Raw genomic sequence first — 23,747 nt, forward strand, 5'->3', positions numbered from 1 at the left:
CGCTCTGCATTGTGTGTGCTGTCTTTGTATTAGGGGAAAAGCTGGAGCTCTTCCTGCGCTCGCTTAACAGCAGTAAGCCGCTTTACCTGGGGCAAACAGGTCTTGGCACCACTGAGGAGCTTGGCAAGCTGGCACTGGAGCCTGGTGAGAACTTCTGTATGGGAGGCCCTGGCATGATCTTCAGCCGCGAGGTACTGCGTGCAATGGTTCCCCACATAGGCACCTGCCTGAAGGAGATGTACACCACGCACGAGGATGTGGAGGTGGGACGCTGCGTCAGGCGATTTGGGGGAACCCAGTGTGTCTGGTCTTATGAGGTAAGCCACATGGAGTCTTAAATATTTCATTGGTTTACCTATTTAAGATTAGTGGGTCAAGTTCAAATGCTTTGTCATTGTATTAAGCTTGGGTGATTGCCTAAATAATATATTTAAGTGGATCGTAGCCCAAAAATGCAGCTCTCACGTAGCATGTTCACTTTAGAGCAGAGTCAGCATAATATTATAATTCTGAAATGTAAAGTGGCTAGTCATCCTTTTTGGAAGTGCCCCTTTTCAGTGGCACAGTACCCTACAGCACGGTTTTTTTAAACCCTGGGTCGTGAGCTTTTTGATGCATTGGTTATTGGTGCATTGGTTTTAGGTTCATTTATTATTGCCACATTGGTTTTTGATGCTTTTTATTGACGTATTGGTTATTGGTGGATTGGTTTTTGGTTCATTTATTATTGCCACATTGGTTTTTGATGCTTTTTATTTGCGTATTGGTTATTGGTGCATTGTTTTTGGTTCATTTATTATTGGCATATTGGTTTGTGATGTTTTTGTATTGGCATATTGAATATTGCTGCATTGGTTTTTGGTTAGTTTATTATTGGCACGTTGGTTTTTGATGCTTTTTTTATTGGTGTATTGGTTATTGGTGCAATGGTTTTAGGTTCATTTATTATTGGCACATTGGTTTATGATGCTTTTTATTGGTTAGTGGTGCATTGATTATTAATACATTTGTTTTATTGGTTAAACAGTGTAGTATAACATTACTTTTGCACAAACCCAACACAAAACAGTCATATTAATAGTTATTTGCTTATTTTCACATAATGTAGCTTTTTATTAGCTAGCTGAAGCATGACATCAAGCGGGTCAAACCATATTTTTAGCATGTTGGTAAGTTGCTCATTAAATGAAAACATAATGACAGAAATTGTTTTTTTTACTTAACTTTTATGGGCACCAGCAACTTCACAGAGAATACACAGTTTGAAACCAAAACAGGGCAAAGCATCCTGGGAGATGTAGTAGTAATACACTGTAGCACCACTATATAAATAGACAGTTGATCAGATGATTATTTTACTGCATGGCTGCTCCTCGTTTAATCACTTTGTAAGGGCTGAATACATAAATTATACTGAACGGTAATTTTTACTGACTTGAGGCGTGTATATTTATTTTTTTTGGCAGCATGTTTAATTTCCCTTTGGTTAACAAAAGCACCTTTCACGGTCTGCAGAAGTTCATACACATATCGATTACAGTGGACTCCTCTCAGTTTCCTCTAGGCTGGAGTCAGGTTCAACCCTCTGTGGTATCACACTCGTGCTCTTTGTGAATGCTGATGAGGTTCTGGCACTCTACAGTAACGAGATGATCTGTGCAGGTGTGATGTTTAATTCATTTTCTGCTGTGTGGTGTTGGCGGACTTGTTATACAAACCCCATTATCAGAAAAGTTTGGACATTTTGTAAAATGCAAATCTGTGATTTGTTCATTCTCTTGAGTTTTTATTTAACTGAAAAATTATAAAGAAATGATTTTTCATGGTCTTACTGAAATTGCATTTTGTAAGTATAAACAAATTTATAAATTGATGCCAGAAACATGGGACAGAGGAATGTTTTTCTATTACTTACACTTTTTAATCATTCGGGAACTGAGGATACTTATTTGCAAGTGGAGTTTTGATACAAGACTTCAGCTGCTAAATAGTTCATGGTCACCGTTGTCTGATTCTTCTTATGCAGATTCAACAGTAATTTCTGTCCTTTACCCACACAAACTTTGATTTCTTTAAGATTCTTCAGATATTTTCACAATATTATGTACAGTAGATGGTGACTGACCTTTTTTGCAAGAAATTTCCTTTTTAAAAGTGATTGACAATAGCGACAGTAGCGAGCAACAATCCCTTTTTGTTTTCCAAGACTGAGCATTTGGTGGATCCTTCTTTTATACCCAATTATGATACCCCTTATTGTAGAATGTTTTAAAATGATGTAACTTGACTATTCTATCAACTTTTCATGCATTAAAAAGTGTAAATTTGTTTTATGCACAAAATACATTTAGGTTGGACAGTAAAAATATCAAATGTCTTTTCTTTGTATCTTTCTCAGTTAAATAAAGGTTTAAGAAAATCAACAGAACAGATTTATGTTTAAATGCATTTTAAAACATGTCCCAACTTTATCAGAAATAGGGTTTGTACAGAGATACTCTAGACATAAAAATAAAATTATATCTACAGATTGAAGTTCTAATAGTTTATAAAAATTCGTCCCCCTTGTTACATAGTTATGTCTTTAGCAGGTCATTGTAGTCAGTGATTTTCCTAAATACTTTTGCACAAGGTAATGATGTAATGATGAAGTCTGTGATGTACTTATTTCCATTTACAAAATTCTCTTAGCATTGTATTGTAAGGTCAGTTTGGCAGAAGTGCATTTGTGTGCAGCACACACCAGATGTTTAATAAACTAAAGCAAAAGTTGCTATAGCAGTGTCTTTTAAGTTTACCTGCAGCTGTAGTCTATCGGTTAAAGTACTGGACTAGTAATCAAAAGGTCGCTGCTTCAAGCCTCACCTCCGCCAGGTTGCCACTGTTGGGCCCTTGAGTAAGGCACTTAACCCTCAATTGTTTAGACAATATACAGTCACAGTACTGTAAGTCACTTTGAATAAAAACGTCTGCAAAGTGCCAAAAATGTAAATGTTATTTAAACTTCGATACACCAATATTACTTTGAATTCAAGTCCAAAAGTTCCAGTTTAGTCCTATTAGACCGCAAGCAACTTCCTTAAGGGATGGTGTTTGGGTATTTTTACCCTTGCTACTCTTCATTAAGACCTTGGATAAGGTTGTTTCATGAATGTGACCGTCAGCCACTTTTGCAGCTCAGAGTAGCAGTTGGTTTTACACTTGCCATTCTAACGTGTGACCTTATAATTGGAAACAGCTGATTGACAAATTGCCGACACAGCCGAGTGTGTCAGCAAGGTAATGTGTTTAATGAGAGTGAGAACACATGTCAAGCTGGCTGAACACAGGTCGAGTCTGTCTAAAAAACCTAGTGAGCTCTCTACATAGATGCATTTTACGTCATCCTACACGCTCCCGAGAAGAATTCTTAGATACCTTAAGATGCTGCCTACTGAGGTGCCTTATTTCGAAGTGATAATCTGACTGAATGACGAGGGAGCATCTTAGCTTTCTTAGCGATCAAGGCAATCCCAGCATTCAGTGCGGCACAACTTCTTTTACAAAAAAATTACAAATATGGCGGACGAATGCAGAGCAACGAGTTCTTTTCATATGTAAATAAATTCTCATTGATTTTTAATTTGTGTAAAGGTGCACACGTGTCAGTTACTTGCAAATTCGGTATGCTGGCGTGCTAGCGGGTTGTGCAGCTTCAGCCCATTGATTTGAATGGCTGGAATCTAACCGTGTTAGTTAGTGAAACTGCATGGACTTAATCGCTGTCTAAGTAGTGCGTCTAAATAATCTGCCTTATAAATTTGAAGTCCTATTACAATCTTCTCTACTTAAATAGGTAGGCAAGAGGCAACAAGGCAGCTCACTATGTTTTCAGACAGACCCATCATATAAGAACATAAATTACAAGATATGGCCATACCAACTGGGCAGCTGAAATATAAAGTTATCAAAATACATTTCCAAAATTATAGTGTCTGTCTGAGAAATGTTAGTTTAAAGTTCTAAAATAAAGCTAATAGGATCGGTCAGCTCAGCAGGAGGACGAGAAAACTGCTGCTGAAATAACTAGATTTTAAAGAAAAAGCATTTTCAGTCCACAGCCTTTAAATAGCGCCTTGAATTGCTTTAGGGCACTGGTTTCTCATCGATTTTTTTAGGATTGTGTTTGTTTTTCTAAACCCTAACCACTGCAGTACATTCTGCTAACATAAAATGAGTCTTATTTCTAAGTTTAGTCTCTTAAACCCAGTTACATAAATGGATCATGATACCACAGAGCAAAGTACAACCTCGAATTGGCCTCCTTTGAAATAAACAGAAATTCTATCCAAGAAAGTCCTACAAATCCCTAAGATTACTTCTGATTTGTGTTATGAAACAACACTGATCTTTTCTGCATTTGTGTAATCACAAACTATCATTCATATGCATGACTGTTTTCTAATAAAATGCCAAAACAAGCCAAAGTAAACCAAACCAAATATTTTACTGGCCGTAACCCATCTCATTTACATTTACAGCATTCAGCGGATGCTTTTATCCAAAGTGACTTACAGTACTGTGACAGTATATTGTCTATACAATTAAGGGTTGCTCAAGAGTCCAACAGCGACAACCTGGCAGTGGTGGGGCTTGAACCAGTGACCTTTTGATTACTAGTCCAGTACCTTAGCAACTAGGCTACAACTGCCATCTCTTTGATGACATCTTTCCTTTAGTTCTTTCCTTTAGTTTTTAACTTTTAGAACTATTGAACTTTAATTCTATCCATTTATTTTAATTTATTTCTTTCTTATTTCTGCTAACTGCTCCTTTCTGGATACAAAAGCTGAACATATTCATAAATTAAGACTCTCCTACTTACCAAAGCATTACTGTAAAGTGATGACATGTCAGAACATGTTAAGTATCAGTGGCATTCATTAAAATAGGCAAGTTAGTTTTATATTAACATGAAAAAGCTGTTACAGAACATAGACCTCATTTATCCCACTATCACTTGCAAATTGCTTCAAGTCTGAGGGTGGGAGTCGTGGCACGGAGAAACACATCATATCTCATCGCAAAAGAGTCCTGCAGAGGAAACACTGATGAATTTAAAAGCCTCCTACCGTCATTCCTCTTTCGTTTAGGGCGCATGGCTGGATTATTCTGGACAGGGAACCAATCCATTGCAGGGCCCACCCACTAGACATAGCCAAACATGTCCGTGTAGATGCTAAGATTTGAACTAGGCGTGTTAGTGTAAGTAAGTAAGTAAATTTTATTTATAAAGCACTCTTAAAACAACTTACGTTGACCAAAGTGCTGTACATCGAATAAGCATACATAACACAACATTATATTAAAAAAGTAAGAACCAAATAAAAATACAGAGTAAGAGACAAAATAAAACAAATACAAATAGACTAAACAATTAAAATTAACACAGCTCCTCACTGTTCAAATGCCAGCTTATAAAGGTATGTTTTTAGGAGTGATTTAAAAACAGCGGCCGAAGGTGCTTGTCGAATATTAGGAGGTAGAGTGTTCCATAGCCTCGGAGCATAAACTGCAAATGCACGATCACCTTTTAGCTTCAAACGAGCCCTAGGAACAGTCAACAAATTCTGAGTGGCTGATCTTAAAGATCGCTGTGCGGTTGCGGGAGAAAGCATACCACTGAGATAAGCCGGGGCTTGACCATTAAGCGCTTTAAAAACAAATAAAAGCACTTTAAAATGAATCCTGTGCTGAACAGGCAGCCAATGTAGTGAGGCAAGGACTGGTGTAATATGGTTTCTTTTCTTGGTATTAGTCAGTAACCTTGCTGCTGCATTCTGGACTACCTGCAAGCGCCGCAACAGAGACTGACTAATCCCAATATACAGAGAATTACAGTAGTCAATTCTTGCAGAAATGAATGCATGAATAACTTTTTCCAGGTCAGAATAGCAGAGAAAAGGCTTAATCTTCGCAATATTTCTGAGCTGGAAGAAGCTATTCCTTACCACAGAGTTGATTTGTTTATCAAATCGGAGGTCAGAGTCAAAGATAACACCAAGAAGAGACTGCTGCACCACCAAAGCGGTTAATCTGTGTGGTCAGGTGCAGATGTTGAACAGGAAAGTCTAATTTGCAAAGAGCCTTCCCAAAACTGTTCCCATGAAGGTAATGGAAGCATATCTTTTAGTTTATATGATTTATTTAATATACCTGTTGCTGCTCGATGGAGCATCTACTTACAGACATGATTGGGTTTGTCTGGCTGGGGATGGAGTGTAGGGATGGCCGAGGTGATTTTCTGTACTTGACCCAAACATTGTCTGGTGAATATCTGTTGAACTGAAAATGGGTGGATGACAGTAAGCAGGAAGTTGCTATACTATCAGGGCTTCTTAATTCTAATGTATTAGGCAATATACAGGAAATGTTGTGTACTGGTGTATTAGGACATATCAGTGGGTGATTTTCTTGATCAGAGACATTATGTTGGAGTTCAGACAGGGTTTAGCCAACCTTTCATGTAAATCAATACTGGCTGAGCATATTAATAAAACTCAACATGGCATTGATAAATCACCACTTTGTCTTAATCTGATTAGATGTCAGCAGTTTTTCTAAGCAATACCAGATTACCAGACTGCACAAACACACAGATAGACAGACATTATTGCAGTTTTAATGGGATCCAAGTCAGTAGATTGGCTTGGCTTTTACAACGACACATCTTCAGGTCTTTTAGCTTTATGTTTGGAGTTATTGTAGTGTTAAAATTCCCATCGTTTCAGCTAAAAAAATTTTTAAATATATTTTAGTACGTTATTTCATCCTTGTGTCCTTGGATGACCTGTAATGACCCAGTATTTGCAGTAACGGGGCGGCAAGTACTGGGTCATTACACAGTCATTCAAAGAAAATGAACCCAATTTGCAGGATGCCTAACCAACATAGAACAATACTTTGGGTATTGAAGGGGTAATGAAAAAATAAAAGCAGTGGCCAAAATGTAAGCGAAGTAACAACAAATTTACAGCCTGCAATGGAGAAAGTGGATAGAAAATGGATAGAGCAGAAATGAAAACTGATGGTCACATTAAGGCAAGCTACCCAGTGCCTGTGACCAACCAGTTTTATAGGGTAAAGTAAGGAAACCCAAAACAAGCCATGGACAACAGTGAAGAAGCAGGACTTCCTATCCATATTTTGGCAAAGCTTGCTCCCAGCATGGATCCATACATGGCAAGGCTCTTGGAAGGGTCATCACGCTACCTCTGTGGCAGCTGGCTCACCCATGCCAGTTCTGTCATAACACTAGTGCCAGCATTTGGATCAAGCACAGCATCACAGTTTCAGAGAAAAGCAGGTTGCCAACAGAGTAGCCGGCAACATTGGGAGAAAGAAACATCTCTTGTCTGTGTGGGTACCTCTGGGTTTTCTACAACAGTCAAAATAGTTGCCAGTTGGTGGATTTTCAAATTTAAAGGTCAGCTCTGTACCCAGGATTGATTCTGGGCTCATCTGGTGAAAGGAGTCATTGTTGCAGAATTGCATTCACACAGACTCAGTCCTTTTCAAACCATGACTCGACTGCACAGCTATTTACTGTGCAGGAATTATTTGAAATGGATGGCACAAGGGAAACCTCTTTGCTGTTGTAATCATTGGTAATTTAGTCAATGTGTTGCTTAATTACCAAGTTCTTCATTACTTTGCTTCCCACTCATCAACCTTTGTCTGAAGCCTTTCGATTAAAGCTGCACACTTACATACACAATTAGATTTACTGTTTTCATGAGTTGTAGTGGGAGCTCGGGTGGCACAGTGGTAAAATAAGCTAGCCGGCTAATACTAGTATGATGGGTTCGAATCCCCAGACCAGGTATGCGCAGTGGTAAATTAAGATAGCCTCAGCCCAATTATGGCAAGCTGCTCAGTGCCTGTGACCACCCAGTTCTCATAAATAGGATGAAGGAAGGGAACACAAAACGTCATGGCTTTGATATGGTTGATATGCCTACACTCTGCCTTTGATATTTTCCCTAATAAAGAACCAAAATTCCTACCAACTGGCCATTTTCTATCTTCTCATGTAAGGCCAGCACTGTAAAAGTGTGTCCTCTTAAATGTGACCAGTTAAAATAGCTGTGTAATTACAGCTGTCAGAATTTTAGCTCTGCATTTAAAGTACTTCAGTCGGTCACTGTCGAGCTCTTCAATTCTGTCACTTCCAATCACGTGTTCTGAACTACGTTAGAACGTTGCTGTCATGTCCACCCCCAAAAGCAGGTCTGAAGTGGATCGAGCCGGTCCTTTTTCTTCCACCCACCTTCTCTCCGGAACGCTACAGAAAGTGCAAATCTTGCCATCTGTCCCCCCATGAAAGCCAAAGCTACATGCCAGTATGATGACGGTTTTTTTGCACACTTGTCAAGAATTAAACATCAAGGTCCTTTTACTATTTTCTGTTGCTTTCATTGCAAAGTTTAAGGCCAAATTTAAATGATTACAAAATGACAGAACACGTCACTAAAAACTTGCTGACTCATCTAAAATGACATTATTGATTCAGACAAGCACGATGTTCATGAATTAATAATTGTAATATTTTATTATTAATAATAATAATAGTAATCATGATAAAAATATATCTTCCCTATGATGGACTGGCGACCCACCGCAACCCTGAACAGAATAAAAGCCGTGGTAAAACAGACAATAAATGAATGAATAACAATATATCAAACAGTGATGCTTGGGTGGCCCGGCAATCTGTTATGCTAGCCCACCACCTCTGAGAACCGGGTTTGAATCTTAGCAGTGCTATTTCTGATATTTCTGAAACTGCCTAACTATGCATCCCTATTGATTAGCACACAACACTTTGGTGTGCCTGACCACAGAAACCACAGCTGACACTGAAACTGGCATGAATAAATACATGGTGGTAAACGTGAGTTAGTGTTTAAAGGTGCCGGCTCATTTAAGAAGGCAGATGAGGGCTAAGAGATTTGATATAGTGTTGGGCAACATGCCAATCTGGCCTCGCTGCAAATCCAGGCGACTTCATCCTTGGAGCTCGAGGCCGGGGACACACTATTTATCTCTGTCGCACTTTACTGCAACTGAGTGCGGCGAGGCATTTTAAATCCGGTGCGATAGCGGAGCTTTAACGACCTGTCAAAAACAGAGAGTCACTTCCAAGGCTGTCACGCTCGCCGGCTGATTCAGCACGGTGGATTCATAAAGGGCGAGTGACGTTTTTACAGAACGGCTACTTTCTTACCTCAGTAAGGGGACAATGAAGTATGAAATAGGAAATGATGCTGAAGGGGAAGACTTTGCTTTTGCTGGACTATGTGATGTTCATTGCTTAGTATGCAAGTGGATGAAGAAAACAGGCACAAACCAAGGCAACACAAAACATAAGTGCAGGGCATTTAAGGCGTATATTTAGGGCATTTCCAAACTTCCAGTTTTTTTCCAAAGTGATATTGTTGTATTACATGCAATAATACTGTTATTTGTACATGTGCAATACCTCTACACTTTCTAAGTATATACAGTGGTACCTTGAAACTTGACATGAGAAACTCATAGAGGTAACAGGTAACAGGTAATAAGAAGCGGCCACAGACTGGACACGTATTAGAAGAAAAAGAAGTGTGGAGATCCGGCTCTCCTTGATCAGATCAGTGGTTGTGCAAGTGGCAGCGGATTCACAATTAGGAGTTTGTGTCTGTGTAGACGCCCGACTTGCAGCACAGCTAAGGTTCGAACCCAGATCTCTGTGGTAGCTGGTAGTTAGAATAGACCGCTGCGCCACCAGAGCAAAAACATTCTCGACCAACCAACTGCACTTTGTTGGAACATGATTGCTGACAGTAGAAATAAGGTAACTTGAGACTACACGGTGTGTATGGGAAGACTGCTCATACTAACTCTGTCACTGCTGCCTTTGTGCAGTGAGCCACAATAGCAAACAGAGAGTGTGAGTCAGTACACACAAGTCAGATCCACCAGCCACATCAGCAAACACAGACACCCTAAAGTCAGAAGAAAGAGTTCATTGGTAACCAGGGTGTGAAGGTAAAGAAAGCCATGTGGGAAACGTGTGTGTCTGTGTGTGTGTGTCCGACAGCTCTTTATCATTATTGTGTTATTCTGCACATCATTATGCTATTTAGTACAAGGACGGCTTTGTCATGAGCCTTACAGAGACGCTAGGCTGATTTTACAGGCGTAGCGAGTGAGCGAGTGTAAGTAAATGCATGTGTGGGTGGACGTTTTTGTGCTGGTGATGCAGAGCTGAAGCATGATTTGAAGGCTGGGATGGCTGATTTCCTGTTGAGTAAACGGCGGATTAAGATTTCAAGGACCTTGAACATTCCCAGAGACACCGTTGGGAGTTTTGTCCAAATTAGGCATAGCGTGGCTCTCCACACGGGCAGCGGATTCACAATTGGGAATTGGAATTGACTAGATTGGCAGATGAGGGGAAATCAAGAGAAGAAAGACTGAAATGAACTGACAAACTGATAATCTGATAGCTGTTAACTGATAACTTATCAGTTGTTTTAAAGAAGAGATTATTTATATTATGGACTCTGTGTTGAATTCCAACACTGGCAGGTGATAACAAGCGGTTGACGACTGGGGACTTGTGGGCAGGGCCATGTGATTGGCTGCATTGCTCTTTGGCCAGATTGGGGGTTGTGCAAGCAGCAGCAGGGTTAAAATTGGGAATTGGACATGACTGGATTCAAAGAAAAAGGGGAAACGGATAGTTAGGTAGTAACAAGTTACCTAATAGACTAAATCTTCATTCTCATCTCTAATAAAGCATAGTTTGTGAATACATTCTATTGTTGGTAGTGCAAGTTATTTCATTTTATTTAAACCCCCCCACCCCCAACTTCATGCACCAGTCATAGCCAATTATGTCTGTATGTAGATGCCCGCTACTACGTATATGTAAATGTATTTTTCATTTCTCAAAATCCCAAAAGAGTGCCAGGGAAACCTGGACTAATTACATAATTGTAGCTGCACCAAGGAGCATCATGATTCATCAGTGAAAGCGCGGTCAGTAAGTTTTTCCCTGCTTGTTAAGGACACATTGACAGCATTGGTGAGGTTTTTGTTAGAGAAAAAAAGTGATTTCTTTAAAATAGCACAGTTTTGACTTGCTCCTCTTGAACAGGGCTTTTTCACTGCAGGAATCTGGCCAACTAACTGTCAGGAAGGTTTTACACCGACTGAACGTCTGCATACTTGATTTTATGCACTTGCAAGCAATAGCTTCAATAAATCAAGTGTCCATGTACTTATGGTCATATATTTTATATGACTTTAACTGTTCAAGTGGGGTCAAACAGGACGACCAAATGTTTTATGTTCCCATAAATGATTTTATAAAATGTGCTGTTTCACCCCAAGCCGTCCCTCTTTGTCGCAGGCCCTGGCAAAAACACACTGCGGATTTCAGCTGGTCCCCAGAGACGGTTTTATCCTGCATGAGGATGCTCGTGCATAGTCACCCTAATCTATTTCTATAGCAACTCTCCTCATTTTAGCTTCTAGGCAGCCAAATGCAAATATCCAGCTAGCTTAGGTCCTGTAGTCAGGTCCAAGACCAGGTACCATCTTTATTTAATTAATTACATTTTTAAAAATGTACATTTATGCCATTTATTCAAGACGACTTAAAATTAAGGGTTAAGGGTCTTGCTCATGGGTCCAACAGAGGCACATTACTAGTGACAGGGCTTGAACCAGGGACCTTCTGATCACAAGTCCATTACCTCAACCACTGAGCCGCCACTGCCCATTTATTTCCCATTTCGCCCCATTTGGTCAGGTCTATTTCCATTTTCCATTGCACTTGCGACCTTTGCCACATGCTGACACCCACAATGTCTGAGAAAATGCCATACAGGCTCACTTAGGCCTCCCCGTGCAGCTGTATTGCCTCTGTTTCTTACAGAGAGCTGGTTTGGGAATTTTCACCCACTCTTCCTTGCGCAAGACGTTTAGTTCTAAGATAAATTTGGGCTGCTGTGCATGTACAGCATGATCAGGATCTGTTAGTGTATTTTTATCAGGATTTTACCCCCTGTATCTTCCAGTCTAGTCATTTCCAATTCAGCCCTGGTGAGAAAGTTTGCCCTGGTAAAACGGGTTCCAGTACACCTCAGCTGTGTCCGTGTCTGAATGGGACTGTTTATGTATTCAGCATATAGGTAGAGGCGTATGATTTATGGAGCCGAGGCAGTTGGAGCGGGGTATGTTAATGAATAAGACTTAGTGTACTCTCCAACAGCAGAGTGCCTGTATGGTCTGCATTAACATCCGCTAATCTCAGCTCACCTAGCTGGCTGGATGCTAATCTGGCTAATAAGTACTGGTCACCTGCTTGCACTTTGTTCAGATGCTTTTTACAGCAAGTAAAACATTAATTGTTCTTATTAACAATTAATTATAAGTCACTACTACCAATAGGAAAATGGTATTATTGTTATTATTATTATTGTTTTGTATGCAATTTCCCCCCCTTTTCTCCCAATTTAGAGTAGCCAATCCGCTGCTGGGGACCCCGATGGTGTCCAAGGAGGGTGTGTATATTCGCCCGACACTCACTCCCTCTGACGTGTTCGCAGTCCACCGAGCCCTTCTTATTCACCCATACTTCGGTGGATTTGCGTGTGAGGTCGGCTTCACATACAAAAAGCCACGCCCCGATGTCTGCGCTCCTACCCTTTCTGTACAGACGCCCTGGGCAACCAAGGTCCCTACACAGTGTTTGATAACCACACCCTTAGTCCAGTCTTTCCCACCCAGCAGACTGAAGGCCAATTTTGTCTGCTGCAGGCATCCTGCTAGTGGGCGCCCCGCCGACCGGTAGCAGAGCCGAAATTCGAACAGGGGAGTTCAGAGTCTCAGCGCTAGATCCCACTGCGTTACCTGAGTTGCAGTGGGTCCAGTTCCCCTGAATCACTGGGTGTGATGCGGTAACAGACTCCGAACAGGACGCCAGTCCATCGCAGGGTCTAGACATCCAGTTTCATCTGGACATAGCTAATCATCTGTATGGAGATGCCTGACTGGACGATAGCACTGTTGAAGATTAGCGGGCTAGTGGAATTTACCGCTGTGCCACCCAAGCACCGTCTTTTTATTATCATCTCAAATTTAATATCAATCTAAGACCTGACTGTATGAAAGGATTATGGTCATTATGAACCTTTTTTAGAAGGCCCTCACCATTATTATTTCTAAAAGCTTTTAGTAACCATGCTACTGTGCCAACAGTAATACCTCCTGATGTAATTATGATATAAATAGACTGAAGTTGCAGCTGGAGTGATTGTACCATTATGGTATCTGCTGTTACAGTCTGCTCGGTGCTGAACCGGTCCTGCTCCACTTCTTTCTTTTTTATTACAGTTGATAAGGATCATTTAGAGCAGATGGATTGGCTTTATTTGTTATATATACGTGCACACATGTACAGTACAATGAAATGTATTTTCTGCATATCCAGCACGCTTGAAACTGCAGGGTCAGAGCGCAGGGTCAGGCATTGTAGAGCACCCTTAGAGCCGAGAGTGTTAGGGACCTTACTCAAGGGCCCAGTGGCTGCATGGCATGCATTGAACATTTTGACTAATCGATTGCTAACTGAATTGCCGTAGGATCGCTAGTAAACATGATGCACTATGTAGTGCTGGACCCACTTTGATTATTTCTATGGTAAAATGCAAACTTACCTGTTCAGGGATTCTGTTTTACCCAGGACACACGTTTCAGAGATTAAACAGAACTAATCTGCAAAACGTTTGGTGGAATATTTGTCCTTTAGTGCGACAAGAGAGGGACGAGGAAGGTGCGTAGTGATGACTTCAGCACTTCTGCCTCTCAGATACAAAGTCTGTTTGTGATTCAAGCCCAGAATGAGAGAGGGGGCAATCCACAGAGAGCACAACTGACACAGCACTATTCAGACTAAAGCATTATGCCACAGATCCTTAACACAACTTCAGTGGAATGTACACAGCATCTTCGAGCTGTCAGCACAGGCTGGGGTGATGGATAGATGCACTGTGTCCTTTGCCCTTGGAGAACGCACTGGGAAATTTGTAGTAGGAATGTGAAAATGAGGGAACGCTGGCACTGTCAAACAAATGTTTGCGACATAACTGCTGTTCAGCACAACTGTTAGTGACAGGAAAGGAAAAACTGGAAAACAATGTCAGCAGTAGAACAGATGAGACAAATGATGCTGTAGTGGGGGATACATCTTGGGTCTGTCTAAAAACCTAGTGAGCTACCTTGTTGCCTGCTGGCTACTGCCTAATTACTGGGGTTCGAATCCTGGGCTGGGCTCACAAATACAGAAGGTGCATGTGTAAACCTAGCCATTTGCGGCACACATATAAATGCACCCTTAGTGCTTTCCACACAAGGAGGATGGAGGTCCATGCTGAGTCTGGTTCCTCTCAAGTTTTTCCTTGCCACCGTCACCCTTGGCTTGCTCAGCAGGGGTTTTTGACTTGGTCTCTAGCCTGGACAAATGTGTCACGAAGGGCATCCAGTGTAAAAACTGTGCCCAATTAAATATGCGGACAAATGATCCACTGTGGCGACACCTAACGGAAGCAGCTGAAAGGAATCGTTCATTCATTTGTACCCAAAGTGGTTTGTTAGGTTCTGGTCACTAGAAGGTGCTATTGTGCCAACAATTCTGCCAACAAATAGGATGTCACTACCTCTGTAGACGTCCTTCAGGAGGGTGGATGTAAAAAATCACACTCAAGATAGATAACGTCATTTCTAAAGGCTTGGGACTTGCTGGTTGTACCATTGTTTCCTATGGAGTGAGGCTGGGCCACTTACTTTGCTGCTGTACTTTTTTGAGCATCATGTACCGCACAGATTTGCTGCTTTGCCGCTCGTTTTTTACCGCTTGTCGCTGTGCTCAAAAGCTTAATCTGATTTAACCTGTTTGCCACTGACCTCCAGTGCCACCAATGGTTTATATGATGTAGTCAGCAGCAAAGCATAGACATGACGGAGAGAAATTGATTCTTACTGTTTCATAAAACCCTGAACTATTTATTTCCACTTTAAATTAGAACCATGACATTGTAGGGAAAAATACAGCCCGGCTAGTGAGCTGTGAAATAGGGAGACCAGGTTTGTGATCAGTTGGCTTGTCTGCGTATGTAGCTAATGATAACCTCCACATCTTAGTAATTCTTAGCTTAAATGAATTGTTAGCTAAAATGACTGACAAGCTCTGAATCACATGCAGATTTGAATCCAAACAAAGGAGCTTTTCTCCATTTAACAAAAGTCTAGTCTTGATGCAGTTTGTTTTTTGTAGACAGAGCTAAAGAGCTTGTTTGAATGAATCGTTCAGTACAAGGTGCCGTGTCGGTAGCACACTGAATGCCTCAATTAAGGCAAGTGCGTCCTCTTCGTGATTACTCACTTCATCTGCAGAAAAGAAGCAGAACGTCTTTCTTCCTCTATACAGCCAGTGTACAAGTTATGTAAAAATGACAGGAAAAAAATGACACCTAAAGCATCAGCAGTGCTTTTACTCTTGAATAGCTTCTAGCTAATGTGGCTCTTGTAAAAGGTCTATTATATCACAATGTGGGTGGATTATTAGCGTGGGTTCGGAAGGCGCTCCTAAAAATGAATTTGAGCTATTGTTAAGGAGATCGTGTATGAGCGATAAAATCTGAATGGAGAAAGGAAAAACAGAACGAATGGCCGCTGTGCCGGGTCCCCACTGGGCCACTGAAAAGCAATAACCAGCTCTTCATAATCTGAAATAAGCCTCTATTATATTGCATCACAGTTACACTGAACAACGGCAAGATATCACTTCCTACGAGAAGAAGTATCATTACAACTGCAAACTCCAGTAACGCCATGATAGGAATACAAAATTACTTCACAGACAGGATCTTTCAGGAGGTGTGTGTATGTGGGGGGTGGGGGGGGTGTCGGGGTGTTTGCTCTTGGCGACAACTGAAATGATGCCAACAATGAGGTTTTTTTTTTCAACGGTTCAGTTGAAATAAACTGCTGCTGAAATCTGAGAGTTGCTGCAGAGCTTTAACATGCAGGATATTCAGTTTGCCATCAGAGCTCAGTCTATCCAGGGGCGTTTGAGTGTCTGTTGTTTAGTATCAGTATAAAGAAGCAGAGAACCTAAGCGTACACAGAAGAAAAGCCATTGTCATGGAACAGGGGAATTGGTTTTATTTTCTGATACATTGCTGGTGCCTTGACTAATATAATTCAATACATTCAAAGAATAGACAAGTAAAGAGGTTTGGTTAGGAGCTTGGATTTTGGTTAGGATTGGTTTAAATAAGAATTAGAGCTTTGGGGAGGCTACAGAGGGTGCATGGCTAAATCCTGGTATTTATTCAAACAATCATGTATAAGGATATCATTCTTAAATATGGGAATGTTTACATTTACATGTATGGCATTTAGCAGATGCTTTTATCCAAAGCAGTTTATAGCTGTGGGCAATTAGGTGTTGAGGGTCTTGCTCAAGGGTTGAACAGTGGAAAACTGGCAGTGGTAGGGCTTAAACCAATGAGCTTCTGAACACTAGTCCCATAGGATGTACTGGGTCCTGTAAAATTGCCTTGCAAAGCAACCAATAGACAATGGTGTAATACCACCATAAGAATTAGAGCTTTGGGGAGGCTACAGAGGGTGCATGGCTACATCCTGGTATTTATTCAACCATTCATGTGTAAGAATATCATTCTTAAATATGGGCATGTTTACATTTACTTTTATAGCATTTAGCTGACACTTTTATCCAAAGCAGTTTATAGCTGGGGTCAGTTAAGGGTTGAGGGTCTTGCTCAAGGGTCCAACAGTGGCAACTTGGCAGTGGTAGGGCTTAAACCAATGACCTTGGTTTAAATAACTTGGTACTGGGTCCTGTAAAATTGCCTTAAATTTGTTGGGTGTTATACAACCATGCAAATCAATCAATGGACAATAGTGGATTTCCACCATATGGCTACCCATAGCATTATGGATCAGATCATATTATTGTTTTCCAGCCTCAATGGCCCAGTATTTGGGATTCTTTTTTTTTTTCATTTTTATTTATGGATTTTCTCCCTTTTTCTTCTGATTTAGAGTAGCCAATTAGTCTTCTGCTAATGGGGATCCCAATTGCTTTTGAGAAGGGTATATTTGCCTTACACATGCTCCCTGTAAAATAAATGGATGCTAAATGGTCAATATGGTAAAAATAAAGAATCTTAAAGATTTAAACCAGTAGCTCTTATAACTGTGTTATAACCAACTTCATTTCTGGATGTTGGATGACCGTTGCAGTCTCCTCTGACTGGTGCTGCTGCAGCTGTGATGGTAGCGAGCCGGTGCTTTAATAGATTTGCCCTTTTTTGACACTGTGCAATTCTTTTGGGTGCAGGTGAGAAATCTAAACTAATGGTCTCTGGTATTGGAGTGTTGCTAGGTCCAGACGTAGTTGCCTGTGATTGATGTTGGTGTTGCACCTGAGTCGGAGGAAATGTTATTACCTCTTGCCCTTTTGACCGTAAAAGGGATCATTTGAACATTCTAAGAGGGTCAAAGCCTACAGTCTCTACTGAACACCACACACAAATACAGAAAAAAATCCCTTTTACAAGCCATCAATCCATCCATCCATTCCACTACAATTATAATTAAGGCTCTATCTAATTCACACCCGTGAAAATCATTCACCCAGTAAATTGTACCAACCACAACCCTGAACAGGATAAAGCAGTGCTAAAACAGACAATAAATGTTCACAATTTATGTGGCTGAAACACCAGACTTGAATTAGGAGTGTCCACATACATTCGGCCAGTGTGTGGGAACATTTTTATTTAGTAAAACAGACAGTTTAACAATACAGCGCCGCTTGCGTCGCGTCGTTAGTGCAGAACGTTGTCTTGTAAACCTACAGGACTGATTTGCATGCGGTGCCAGAGAGAGGCAAGGGAATTACACAGAAGGAGATGGATGGGCAACACAAGCAGTGAGGGTGGCATAGTGATGAGACAATTTGTATCTATTTGAAGTCCTAATTTGACCCCACGTCAGGAGGAGAGAGGAGAGTGCGTAATGAAGATCTATAGAGTGACTGAATGATACATAATAATATTGTTTGCGACTACCTGAACATTTTTCATGTTGTTGTTTTAATAAACTGCACAGCTCTCTGAAAAACACAAATCCACCACCTTTTATCTCAGTATTTTTATATATATTTTAAACATCCCAACAACTTTTTTGCACCTGCTGCATGCAAGTACAACACACACTATCATGACATACTATCATCACGTTGGTGTCATTGCGGTGATAAGAATGGTTCACCACCCAAACAACATGTGGTGAGTGCGAGTTTTCAGTTGAAAATGGGCTGCAGTGGGATGACAAAATGCAAAAAGGCACCTGATGGGTTACAATCAGTAATTGTATACCCGCAAACTTCATCAATATGCTATGTGTAGCTTATAAAATCATCAAAGAATGTACATCCAAGATAGGTGTCTAATAAACAGCAGTGAATGTCTGGGATAAATTCCTGCTTCGGTTATATTGAGACTATTAACAGAGACTGTTTTATTGTTCGTATTGATTGGCACGGGACACAGATTACAGTATCATGCCACTAATAGCCCTTCTGATGAGCTATATGACAGGTTGGCCAGGTACAATCCAGCCTCCTTGATAACTTTGGTTAGTTACTAATGGCTGTAATTTCTTGGGTTGCAGAGGCACTGTAGCACCCTGATTATGGATTGATGGTCCAATTTTTTCGCAGAATGGCAAAGATTACTGCAATAGCTCTCCTTGAAATAAATGTAAGTGATCCAGGTACCTTGGATAATCGTCTCCTTTCCCTGTGTAAGCTAGTATGAATGCTTCTTTGTAGTTAAAGCTTGAGTTTAAGAGAAAATCGAACCCTTCTGTAGCCTGCTGGCACGTTTGCTTGGTTTCTTGGTTTCTCAACCCTGTGGTTTGATTCCAATAGCACTTGGATGTGCTTACGCTTGTCACATTTTCACAGGCATTTATATAAACACGGGCATGTCAGCCCGATGACATTTTTAATATTTAGCATAGCGCTCCTGAAATATTAGATTTTTCATCACATCAGTGTGGCTATCACGTACGTCTAAATAATAGAAAGGCAATTCGGTACAGCATCCAAATGTATCTGCAAACCTTATATTTGAACTCTGTTCTGGGCTGGCACAGAATATGAATGCTATAGTGCATGAATTTATATCTCAGACTCTAAGCTTAAAGCTTAGCACCCCGCTGGAGGCATTACCTGTCTGCCGATTTGGATTTCATTTAGCCGAGGTCTTAATGATCAGCGGAATTAATCGAATCACGCTGCGCCTGAGGTAAAATCAGTAATACGGACACGGGTATTTTTAGGATGGAATTTTTTCTGCTTTAATTATTAGATTGAATCAATGAACACGTTGAAATTACTTTCATTTTGGGCCATCAGATTAACCTCAGGCACACCAAAGTTCCTGATTATTTTCATTTCACTTCATTTTTATGCTATTTTATTTATGCATTTCTCCCCATTTCCTCTTAATTTACAGTCTTCTTAAATTAGTCTTCCACTACTGGGGGCCCCGATCGCATCCGAGGAGGGGATATTTGCCTGACACACGCTCCCACCGAACCCCTTCTTATTTACTCATACTTTAATGGTTTTGATCATAAGGCCAGTCTTGCGCATGGAGAGTCACCCACTGATCTCCATTTTCCTCCACTTCTGTACAGGCACCTCGGGCTACTAACCAGGGTCCTTATAGAGCGTCGAAGACCCCACCCCTTTTTTACTTTTTTCACCTAAAACAAGTGGCCAATTGTGCTGCTGAGGGTGCACAGTCGATTCCAATAGCAGAACTGAGATTCAAACTGGCGGCGCCACCTGGGGACCTCATTTTATTTAATTTTAACATTTTACCAGTGCTTGATCCCCATCTGACTTGTGGCATGTCCGGTTTCCCTGGGCGGAATGCAGTAACACATCCGGATGATACTGCCCCTGTGGACTACAGCTACTCTGTCGGTTCTTCAGAACCTGTAGAGACAGTTGTGGACTACTGTCACATGTCCCTGGTTTCCCCTCGCTTCACCAATCCAGACACACTTCCTCATTCACAATCACCTGATTACTGATGGTTACTGCCTTCTTCACCTGGTTCCAGTAAACACTTCTCACTGGGTCTGTTCGAAAACCTAGTGATCTCTCTACACAGACGCTATATATACTCTGTTTCTTGGATTGCTTCTGTTGACTGTATTTTCTCTGCTAGTTCACTACTGCTGGCATCCAAATTTGAATCCTCAGCGGTGCTATCAGCTGGTCGAGTGTCTACATACAGACATGATTGGCTATGTCTGAGGGATTTGGGGTGGAGGGAAAGTGGTGTTATGACCGAAGCCCTGGATTAAATTGCCATCCTGGGTTGTGTTACTGCATTGCGCCTGGTGCTTCCAGACAATCCAGACCTGAAAATAAAATGAAATGAAAATCAGCATCTTTCCACCCCCCTCCCTCTCATTCATGCATTGTTCTCAGACAGCTGTTTTGCCAGCGGTGTATCATCAGATTTTTTTTCCTGGTGATGTCAGCAAGCCATCAATTACTGCATTAAGACAGGGTGTTAGAACTAATCCTTAGATATGTCCTCTTTCCACACCAAAAACTGACAGGACTGAAAGGTTGTGACAACCTTGTGACCTTTTGCCTCCTATTGCTATTAAACCTTTTCAGTTACTGGCTAATTATGTGTTTTTCTACAGCCAGCAACTTCTAAAAGGACGCCCTGTTCTTTAGACAAGGGTTTTTCCCGCGTAAGTGCCACGAGCCAAAAAACTGGGTTGCAGAGAAAATATTATGGGTTCTTACAGCAGTGGAATAGCTGAAGAACAAGGAACAGATACTATGGTCCTCTCTTTATACTGCTCTATCCATTATCATATTGGATGTTGGACTTTGGAACAACAGCTTTACGACAGCTTAATGACAGACGATATTGCTTATCTCTGTACTATAAACTCTCAGCCACATCTCAAGCACAATATAACTAAGGATTTAACAACTATAATAATACATAATACTAATATTCAGGTTATATTAAGCATGAATTTTAGATTTTTCCATAACAATTCACAGATTCGAACTTACTCTTACTTACTTCCTTTTCTTGCCAGCAGAATTACTTTAGAATTTTAACAGCACAGAAACACGAAATAAACTTGTACGTGATCGGCCACTTGTGGATGCTTTATGCTACATTTTGTAAACCACAGTGGGGCCAGATTGTACAGAGCAAAAAATTATATAAATTATATAAAAAAGTGCTCGCAGCCACTTGTGATGCCCTCTCGAATCGTGCATGAATGGAAATCGGTTTCTCCGACTCCACCAGAAGCTTGGATAATGTACGCCGTTCAGGGAGCGCTTACGCTTTCCAGCGGTCGGCCCTGTTCCCAGGTGAGCTGGAGCCGGAAAATGCTTTCAGAAGCACCTACGTGCCAGCCTTCCTGAATTACCATCTCTGTTGAGTTATGCTCTAATAACCAAAGCTGATTAAGGAACAGAAGCTAAGCCTGAACAATACACAGCAATATTCAAGTCAAGCCAGTCGTATCCAATTCATCCTGCACGATCAGCTCTCTTTTTTGGTCCTCTATTCATAATAAATTTAAACAGAGACCATTCAGAATAACCCACCTATAAGCACATAATCTCCCATACTTTTACTTTTTTTTCTTTCTCTTTTCAACATTCTGTCCTCTGTGAAATGTAATTTAATTCAGTGGTTTCTTTCTTCACGAGAAACTCTCCAAAGAAAAGGATTTTGTCAGGACTGTTCAATGCAATTTTCTTTTATATACCATATACTATTGAAAATTGTTTTATAATTTTAATATTAAGCTCTACTCACTGCCTTTGGGATTCAGGATCTGTTGATATGGCACTCAGGTGGTGCAGCAGTCTTTTATACTTGCCCACCCACATTGGCACCCCAGGTTCTAATCTCAGCAGTGGTATCGATCGGCCGGCCACGCGTCCACACAGATATGATTGGCTATATCAGAGGATGGGGAGTGATGGATAAGCACCCTCTTGAGGGTAGCCCTTCCTTGCATCCAGTACCGGACCTGCCATGACCCTGACCAGGACACAGCACTGAATGAAAATGAAATGATATGAAAAATGTTGATATGAATCTTATTAATTTGCTAATTTGCATTTGCTTTCAAATTTCTAGTAAGGATGATCTAGGGCAGATGGAATGCCTTTATTTGTCTTTGAAATTCGAACCCACAGCCTTCTAGTTGGTAACCCATGGCTCTACCCATTGTACTAAGTATTAAAACAGGCTGCATTTTCTTCCAATTTAGCGCACTTAATTTGTCTTCTGCTGCTGGGGATCCCTGGTTGCAGTCGAGGTGGGTATACCGCTGCTCATGCCCCCTCCGACCCACACGCAGCCCTTAGCGGAACCCTTTTTCACCTATGCACTCTGCACAGGCACCTCTCTATCTACAAATGCTTTCAGATTATTAATAAGGATAATCTAGGGCAGATAGAATTCCTTTATTTATCTCAGAAATTCGAACCCACAACCTTCTAGTTGGTAACCCATGGCTCTACCCATTCTACCAGGTTTTAAAACAGGCTGCTAAATATTTTATTTAAATTATCAGTTGAATCAGTGAAATCAAAGATGATTAAATATTAATCCTGTGATGTCTGTATGAATGTATACATTTATAACAACTAACTTTTATCAGATTTTTTTCCAGGCATTAATGCTCACAGATTTAAACGTATTCCTACTTACTTACTTTTCTTGCCAGCGGTAGAACATTCCTCCATAAAGAGAAAATGATTTCAGTGTACCCTGTGGGTCAGGAAACAGCAGGACTGCAAATGAATTCTATGACCCTGTTAATGTAACTGCGTGATCGCCTCGTACCAAAGGACTGAAACATAATCGCTTCACTACACACTTGCACGTGATAAGCGTTTTTAAGCATGTATTACTGCTTACGCAATGTTTACACTTTTCAGAACTGCTTTGTGCTCTGTGTACCACTGAGCAGCTAGCTTAAAAACTATACACAATAGTATTGACGGTTTGTTCGCATGCAGTTTAGAATGAATTGTATTTTAGCTTAAAACATGAAAGCCCTGCAGTAGTTATTTGGAGCCTTGAGAACTAAAAAAATATGATGTGAGTTGGTAAAACTTTATCGCTTCAATCAAATGTCACACTAAATCTTATTAAAGAGAACTCAGTATGTTGCTCCGCATTTTCCCGCCATATTTGTCATCTTTTGTAAGAAAAGTTGTGCCGCTCTGAATACTGGGATTGCCTTCACTGCTATGGAAGCATCAAATGCTTCCTCATCATTCAGTCAGATTATTGCTTTGAAATAAGGCACCTTAGTAGGAGCATTTTAAGTTATCTAAGAATTCGGACAGCCTATTTCTTGGAAGCACCTGTAGGATGACTTAAATGCTGTCTATGTAGAGAGCTCAGTGGGTTTTCAGACAGACTCATAGTCTGGAAAGGTCTTGTCTGTGGTATGTTACTGCATCGTGCCCAGTGATTCTAGGAAAACTGAACCCCCATGACCCTGACCAGGCTAAAGCGGTGGTAAAAGATGAATGAATGAAT

General features: G+C 40.8%; 1 protein-coding gene across 4 annotated transcripts in view; it reads left to right on the plus strand.

Annotated features, from left to right (window-relative positions):
- chsy3 (chondroitin sulfate synthase 3) overlaps nucleotides 1-23,747 on the plus strand; it is a 34,365-nt gene that overhangs the window by 2,507 nt on the left and 8,111 nt on the right. For all 4 annotated transcript variants that reach the window (XM_063014060.1, XM_063014062.1, XM_063014061.1 and 1 more), the window contains one exon: nucleotides 34-317. In XM_063014060.1, coding sequence (XP_062870130.1) covers nucleotides 34-317 — 284 coding nt within the window. The remainder of the gene's footprint in view (nucleotides 1-33; nucleotides 318-23,747) is intronic.

Source organism: Trichomycterus rosablanca, chromosome 18, assembly GCF_030014385.1.
Source record: "Trichomycterus rosablanca isolate fTriRos1 chromosome 18, fTriRos1.hap1, whole genome shotgun sequence".
NCBI lineage: Eukaryota > Metazoa > Chordata > Actinopteri > Siluriformes > Trichomycteridae > Trichomycterus > Trichomycterus rosablanca.